Source organism: Hyposmocoma kahamanoa, unplaced genomic scaffold (assembly GCF_003589595.1).
Source record: "Hyposmocoma kahamanoa isolate Upper Pololo Valley unplaced genomic scaffold, ASM358959v1 86, whole genome shotgun sequence".
Taxonomy (NCBI): Eukaryota; Metazoa; Arthropoda; class Insecta; order Lepidoptera; family Cosmopterigidae; genus Hyposmocoma; species Hyposmocoma kahamanoa.
This window is the reverse complement of record NW_020654289.1, coordinates 6,936,439-6,944,999: the sequence shown is the minus strand read 5'-3', so window position 1 is coordinate 6,944,999 and position 8,561 is coordinate 6,936,439. Positions and strand designations below refer to the sequence as shown.

At 39.0% G+C, this 8,561-nt stretch overlaps 1 protein-coding gene across 3 annotated transcripts in view; it reads right to left on the bottom strand.

The window, feature by feature from the left end:
- LOC113234686 (fibrillin-2-like) overlaps positions 1-8,561 on the bottom strand; it is an 87,129-nt gene that overhangs the window by 57,961 nt on the left and 20,607 nt on the right. For all 3 annotated transcript variants that reach the window (XM_026470123.1, XM_026470121.1, XM_026470122.1), the window contains exons 3-8: positions 5,436-5,518; positions 4,833-4,946; positions 2,307-2,411; positions 1,881-1,988; positions 684-862; positions 149-310 (exon numbers count right to left, since the gene is read on the bottom strand). In XM_026470123.1, coding sequence (XP_026325908.1) covers positions 149-310; positions 684-862; positions 1,881-1,988; positions 2,307-2,411; positions 4,833-4,946; positions 5,436-5,518 — 751 coding nt within the window. The remainder of the gene's footprint in view (positions 1-148; positions 311-683; positions 863-1,880; positions 1,989-2,306; positions 2,412-4,832; positions 4,947-5,435; positions 5,519-8,561) is intronic.

Here is an 8,561-nt window from a genome sequence, read left to right as displayed (position 1 = left end):
TAGATTTTCAGTACAAATCGGCAATTTCATACTTTAACCCCTATTATATACCTACGTATATACCTATACCTACTATAGTTTTAAGTTTATTAACCTAACCTAGACAATACATATGAAATGCAATAAATGAATGAATACGAATACTCACGGGACAAATATTGGGATTCTCGCATTCGTCGATATCTTCGCAGTTATTCGTCACTGGGTGTCGCATCTGTCCTAGAGGACACTCGCATGAGAACGAACCGATCGAGTTTACGCATTTTCCACCTTCACAAAGACCTGGAACTGCTGCGCATTCGTCTATATCCTAAAACAATAACGAAAGTTATTATCAAACCAAAATAAAATTTATTTTTAGAAAACTTTCATGGAGATTATGCTTAAAAAAGTAAAAGGACCCAAGTACGAACCTTGATGTACTCCTCATGAAATAAGTAAAACTGTTTAAATAAAACATTTTAATACTTTGCTTTAATGTAAGACTATTTACTTAAAAAAAAGATCTCAATTAAACTGAAACGGAAAACATATCGATTGACATCATTTCAGAGATCGCATTACTCATATATAGATGCACAGTTACTTGAGAATGTCAATAGTCCTTCACATAAACATATTTTTTGCCATATTACATATAAGAGATTATTAAAAGTTCATCTGTAGCAGTTCTTTAAACATACCTGGCATTCCTTCGTAGCCAAGTTCTTCAAATGTCCCGGCGGACAATCGAGCTCGCCACAGCGCTCGCAAGGGTGTCCCCAGGCCACGCCCACTGTAGCGCAGCAGAGTTGCTTCGTGCATACAATGCCTTCCAACGCCCCCGTGCAGAGGGCATTGCGGGTCTCAGTGTAACAAGGACCTTTACAATAAACAAAAAAAAAATTTAAGTTATATTAATACTACATATTTAATTTCAAAGCGACAGTGTTGTCCTGTCACATTGAAATTATACGAATGACATACAAATATAGCGAAATTTTGGAGATAAATTGTTAATATAATGCAATTTTTGAGATAATACTAAATTAGTTGTCAAGTGCGATATAGTATTATATATTAACTGTTCCGTCTATATTAGTTGATCTACGGATAAATTATAAATGATCTGCATTCTAGGTAATACTATCATTATGTTTAAGCATAATACATTAATATGTGATAGTCAAAAATAATATTTGATCCCCTTTTTTTCATATATTCAGTAGTTAGGTTAGTATTATAAAAAGCAGCCAGAAGCGAATTTGCTTGCGTTTCCGACCATACATATAAATAACCACAAATTACACCCAAACTCACGAGAGAAGTAAATGTAGGCCATACAAATACTGCTCTCGGCCCGGAAATCGAACCCAAGACCTCTGCGTGGCAGACCAGTATGGTAACCGTTCGGCCACAGAGACAGTTAGTTCAGAATAGGGTGTTCGAACTAACATTGGACTTAACTGGATGATGATTTTTTAACTGCCTCCATGGCCGAACGGTTACCATGCCGCACTGCCACGCAAAGGTCCCAGGTCCGATTCCCGGGCCGGGAGAAATAGTTGTATGGCCTACAATTATTTCTCTCGTGAGTTTGGTTGTAAATTGTTGTTGTCTATGTGTGTGTCCATGGCACCCGCGACACAGGGTTTTCCTAGTGCGTAGCTATGTTGAGTGCGTGCGTTATTTATTAAGTATTATTATTTTACCATCTTAGTCAGTCGTGACTGAGATGGTGAAGGCCCATGGCCCGAAAAGTTGGTTTGTTTGAAAAAATAAAAATCGGAATTTCGATCCAAAAAAAGTTTCATGTCTAATGCGTAGCAATCGCGAAAGTTGAAGAACTCGATACCTCTAACTAGTGTTTACATTAAATTAAAAATTTATCAATTACTTACCAGTTCGTCTGTCGATTTCGCATCTGACCCCTGAGAGTCCGTGGAAGCACACACAGCGGTCGGGCGCGACGCAGCGCCCTCCGTGTAGGCACGGCTCATGGCATATCGCTAAAAAAACATTATCTTAAGTTCTGGCGTATGTGTTAAATAGGCATTCAGAAAAACGTCAAGTTGGTATTTGTTTATTGTGATTTGTGACGTGTGCGTGACAAACGCATCCATCACTAGAATCAGTTTAGCTCGAAAGAGTTGTAGGAAATATACATTATAATGACTGCCTAAGAAAGTATTACATTATAATTCTATGGACATTTATGGAGCGACAAAGAGGATTAGCAACCGATCATTGTGGCGGTCTTTGGAGGAGGCTTAGGACCAGTAGTAGACATCTTTCGGTTGAATTAATTGATGATTTGTGTGACTTACGCTCAGTGCAAAACTCGCCGGACCACCCTGGTGCGCACGAGCAGGTGCCGTTGGTGCACGTGCCGCCATTCATACAGATTCGTCGGCACCCGCCGCGCGGTCGTGCTGACAAATATTTAAAATATTTATTATCTTTAACCTTAAAAGGAAGACAAAATTAAAAAAACGCAATAAAGTACTTCATTACATTAAAGAGCAGTGTTATAAAAAAAACATTGTATAGATAAAGTATTTCTGAGATACAAGTAAATAAACCCGAATTGACCTTTTTTCTATTCGCCTATTCTTAGAAAGACTCTCTTACCAAGGACGTCAGTGAATCACATACAAAGAAGCAATACTAAGCAGATTGGGTAAAACGCGTGAAGCTAAAGGTCTCGGGGGTGAATGAACAAATTACCTAATCTTGAGCAAGTGGGTCAAGGCATACGTGCCAGTGATTCATACAAATATTATCTGCTTCCTCTACCAAATTTAGAATAGCCTTTTTCAGCGTTACAAAAACGTTACGTTTACAACATTAAAAATAGTTATTTTTGATATAAGTGCGGAAAGTTAGTCATTATTTACGAGTCTCGAGGCTTCTTGGCCCGAGCCAGAGGCGAGGGTCAAGACGCGAGACAAGTGAAAATGACAAATCCGCACGTGTATCAAACGACGTTTTTTAATACATTTGCGAAAAAACTACATTGAAAGTATAACAAAACAGTATTTAAAAAAAACTCATTTTCTGCTAGTAAATTAAAATAATGAAATACAATCACTGCAACCATTATTTAAACGTCTATGGAAATCTAGTTCTAACGTGCTATTTTTGTTTATTTTCTGTAATATCGGTCTGTAACCACTTTTCTTATTATGAAGTCCTGGTACTTTTGTTTAAACTTCATTAGGAACCCGTGCACGGTAGTGAGATACAATTTATCTGTAATACATAGAACAAATATATACATAAAAATCTCGCCTGTCACCCATTCAGGGGTAGGCAGAGACTGTGGACCTCCACTCGATACGTTCATTATATAGTATTTGTAAATAAATATAAGTTTTAATAACGAATGACTTACGTCACAAAGCACATAAATATTAAATAAATATACAACTTCTTTAGTTCTGTGCTTAAGATTTGAAACAACAGTAAATTAAAAAAATGGAAAAGTAAAAAGCACTAGTGCGAAAATTCCAACTTTCGGCACGATTTGTAGTACGAAAAATACCACGTTTTGAGCAACTGTATTAAAAAATACATTTCGAATATTTATTACAACTCGATCATAAGTTCAAACAAAACAATATAAAACATTAAGAAATTATAGACTAATAAAATGTACCAATTTTTAAATGACAAATCCCTAACTTCACAGTCCATGTTTTTTATTTGTTATGAAACAAAACAAAACCTTACAGGTAACTAATTACAATCGAGCCTTTTTACAAGACTAATAAACAATTTTAATTTAACATAATTTCCTAAACCAAAAGTTTGTATGCCTATACGTAATGAGGATCTGCGTTGGACACACGGCGGCTTTCGGCAGCGATGCAAACGGGCGTTCGTGAAATACGCTTCAAACGATGCAAACGTGTGACTGCATCGATGTAATCGCCTATAAATAAAGTGTAGCGATGCAATCGCGCGTTTGTATCGATGCAGTCGCGCGCTCGCATCGCTGCTTAAAATCGCGCATGTAAGGGTAGATGATTATTGACTGCATCATGCATGCATGTAACCGCTCTTATATCGATTTTATTGAATATCATAATGTTTTACAACCATGATATTCAATTAATTTTTGTGATATTACTCCACTAGTTTTTTATAATTATTAATACAAACATCAAACACAAATAAAAATGCCTTCCATGTGACAGGACTCGAACCTGCATCTGCATGCCAATCTAGAGCAACCGCTCTACCAACTGAGCTACAAATCGAGTCAGCGGACCTTACGAATTTCTCTAAGCATTATGACCACGCTATGACAAAGTTTGGCCTACACACGTTAACACGAGTCCTGTCGGATTGAGGGAATTTTCTTTGATATCGATCTTTATGTAAAAGTTTCATATTTTGACATAGTTATGTAATTTATTTCGACACTATTAAAATTATTTTTATTATTATGACATCCAGTATATCCAATTTACAATTATTAAAATTCAAAATCGACCGAAATGGCAATCACCTTTTAAATTACTGACTGACTTATTAAAACCAAGTGTACGCAAGTGTATAAGTGCACGCCTATGAGCACAGATGGTTTCATATTAAAAAAATATGTTACACCTAGTTTAGTCTGATGAAGTGCATGTGCGTAAATATACAATTTGCATGCCTAATGTTTGGCCAGGCACTGAGAAACTACACTTATTTTGTTACATGTCAACTTCTAAACAAGAATTACGTTTATCGTATCTAAAGGAATTTTACTTCCTTTGCTACAACATTAGTTTCCATGTATAATAAATAGTACTGAGTACAGTTAACCGATAAGATCGCACCCCCATTACATAATATATACTCACAAGGGTAGTAGCCACCGGGGGTGCAAGTGGAAGCCTCAATGCCTCCGGGGCAGCGACACATGTTGGGTGCGATGCACGCCCCACCTTGAGACCCGCAGTCCGGACGACATATTGCTGAAAACATCATAAGGTTTAGGTTGACGTTCTGATCTGTACTGACCTCACAAAATTCATCATCGTTAAAACTTCTTTTAAAGCTGGCCAATTAACCCCTTCTTCGGCTAACCGTAAATAAAAAAATGCTAAGACCGGTGTATCAAAAAACTCTCGTGTGGTTCGGTAGCGAAACTTCACTAAACTAAGTACGGTAGTAATAAAAGTTAAAATAAAGATTCTGGAAGTTTCTGTACTTAAGATAATCTTCTTACAGGGCCTAATTACACCACACAAAAAAAACATTGCGATGTACAAAACAGAAAATAAAATTAACGATGAAACAGTTTTTACCTTACTAGTGAAATAAAAACAACTTTGGTGTGCTGCAGCAAGTTATAAAGGTGCGAGTTTTGTCCAAAACAAGGGTAGATACTGGATTTCAGCTCCCACCTTGGAGAGTAGCACAATGCGGAGCACCAACAGCAAAATAAAAAAGATAGTACTTACGCACTACACATAGCAATGAGTTGGGCCTGGAGGTCCAACCAGGACAGCAACGCGTGCTGTTTCTGGTACGACAGACGTGGGGGCTGCAACAATACAAAACATATCTAAAGCTACACTTACCAGGCAAACAGGCTTTTATACTTTTAACATTATTTTCGTCAATTTATTCTTATAATAATAATAGTTAGCCTACACATAGTCCCACTGCTGGGCACTGAGTTTGGGCTGTAGTTCCCACGCGGACCCAATGAGGATTGGAAACTTCACACGTATCATTAAATTGCTTTGCAGATGTGTGCAGGTTTCCTCGCGAAGTTTTCCTTCACCGAAAAGCTCGTGGTAAATTTCTAATTAAATTGCGCACATAAATTCCGAAAACCTGAGAGGTGCAAGCCCGGATTCAAACCCACGACCCTCTGCTTGTGAGAAGATAGGTCAAACCATTAGGCTACCACAGCAAAAAAGCAAAAAATCATTGTAGGCAATGTAGAAAACAATTATTAGGATAATACACTCTATACAAAGGGTATTATTATCCGTATTATGTTGTAATATTTTCTCATCGATCTTATAAAACGAAAACACCTGTTCGTAGCAGTTGCAGTGCCACTCAGAGATGTCAATTGACAAGTCCCACATGCCTATAATTAATAACACACACCAGCACCCGTATCCTTCAAAACCGGAATGCAGTAATGCTCACATTACTGTTTGGTAGCAAAATTGCGTAATGTGGCAGTACTTCCCTGTACGAATTCTTTCACAAGGAGCTCTATTGCTGCTAAACATATAATAAAATCAGTACACTAAAAACTTAAGTTGTATTAGTAACAATAAGTGTTTGTATACATTTGAGGTCAACCATACACTATACTCGTACAGCGAATTTTTGCCAAAACATATAATTTACGGCAATGCCCATAAGTTGACCTGGATACAAAGAGGTGTTTATTTAACAACTTTCTTGTCTAATACCTAGTAACACAAACATCTTAAAAAAACTACAAAGAACAACCTTGCCATATTTAATTGTAACGAACAGCTGTACGAATAGTTGAGCGAATGAAGCGATTCGTTACGGCTTTTGTCTTTACTAGACTAATGTGCGAGGGGTCAAAGATTATCTTGTCACCATGTGTCTCTTAGACCTTGCATAGAGAAAAGAACGACTTTGCATGTTATGACATCACGGTAGGTATTGTAATTATCGGAGTTTACAATACAATTATGCTTATCTATGAAAGCAGGTTCCTAGTTCACTTGTAGCGTTGGAAAGTAGCTTTTATACAGTATACGTTCCTCTGTGTAATAAATACAGTGTATAAATTATATAGAACATAGTTTCCCAAAGAGGTCCCGACCAGTGGGCGCTAAAGTGTCATAGGGGGATAGGTGCTCCGGAAGCAATTTAATTTAGAATTTTTTTTCATCTTGCCTAAGTTACTTAACTTTGGGAACCAATGATCTAGAAGGAAACTTCAGGAAACGAGTAATTTTTTCGTTATACAGAGGGACTATTTACCCAATACATTTATGTACAGGCAGCAGTGCATCAAGCAGCAAGCAGAACATTGACAGATCTTGTTTCTTTGCACTGGACATTCGACAATATTCGAACAAGTTTGTTTTTTTATGACACCAAGTGACGAGAGGAACAAGTCGTAAGCCTGGTGGTAAGCGACACTCCCGTCCATAACAGCCCCATATCTTTCTACATTACTTTTGATTACAGTGACGCTCCCTATCCACTCTTAGGGTATACGAGAAGGGCACTATGACCTGCGCGAGCATGCCCACGCCGACACCATCTAAGTCAGGTCCTTACCCCAGATCGGCCCCTTTTGCACGGACTTCATCTGGTTCTCTGTAAGGTTAGTGCCTAACGTGAACCGCCCCGGACACACGTACAGCTCCTTCCCTATTTTCCAGATAAGTACCGAAGGTGTAGGCACGCTAACTTCACAGACTAATGGTTGCCACCGCTGAGCTGTCGACTCTAAGCCAAAATCCAGTGAAAAACCAAATCTCCTCTTTGGTGGCAGAGCTGTAAGGTACGGTCACTTTCCAACGCCGAAAAACGGCGTCTCTCCAGTTCCCAAATTCTCTCATCCTTATTAGTTCTCCGGGCTCGTGCCAGTAACAGTGTCCTGCGACAATGTCCGGACATAGCTAACGACTTAAAGGGCAGCTCACGTGACTCCCGCGTCTGCTCGCCATAGGCCCTCGTCTAGACCGCTACTAAGATGCGCTAGCTACGTGCGGGACGAATGCCCCGGTCACATGCTACCGGGGTAGACGAACGTGTTCATCCCTGCAGCTAACCACAAACCCCGGCGAGTCCATAGCCAAGTCCGCGTCCGCCAAAGACGTACGTGAAGGCATATCACTGGCGGAGAGCTCGGCCCGGACGCCCGCCGTACTCTGGTCTTGCCGGGGAGCCCGTAATCTCCCCGGAACTCCCTATCTCACGGGTCGGTAGATAGGGACAACTCCTATCCATAACAATTGCAGTACCGCGTACGAGCTTTAAATAGCAAAGATCTGAGAGGTACTGATTCCTTTCGTGTACGTCTGACGCACTCTGGGCAACAATCGACGAGTACCTTACGCAATACGAGTATATAGTGTATGCTATCGATACGATAAGAACACTGCGCCCTCCACCCTGACACATAAATTGCAAAATCTCATGTTTTATAATTTCACCAGCACCCTTACCCTTCAAATTGTCATTGTCTTCAAACCGTCATATTGCTTGGTGGCATAAATAAGTAAAATAAAATAAAATTTATAACAATGCACACACTCAACATAGCCCCGCACTAGCGAAAGCCCTGTGTCGCGAGTGCCATGAACACACACATAGACAACCACAAATTACACCCAAACTCACGAGAGAAATAAATGTAGGCCATACAAATATTTCTCCTCTACGTGGCAGTATTTTCTGATTCTTTCACAAGGTGTTCTACTTCTACTAAAAAAAGTGTAGAGCTTGATGTGCTGTTTACTGTACATACTTTTAATAAATGAGAAATTTCTTTTTGGGACACACTGTTCCGATACGAAATTATAATCAAATAATAGGGGTTAAAGTATGAAATTGCCGATTTGTACTGAAAATCT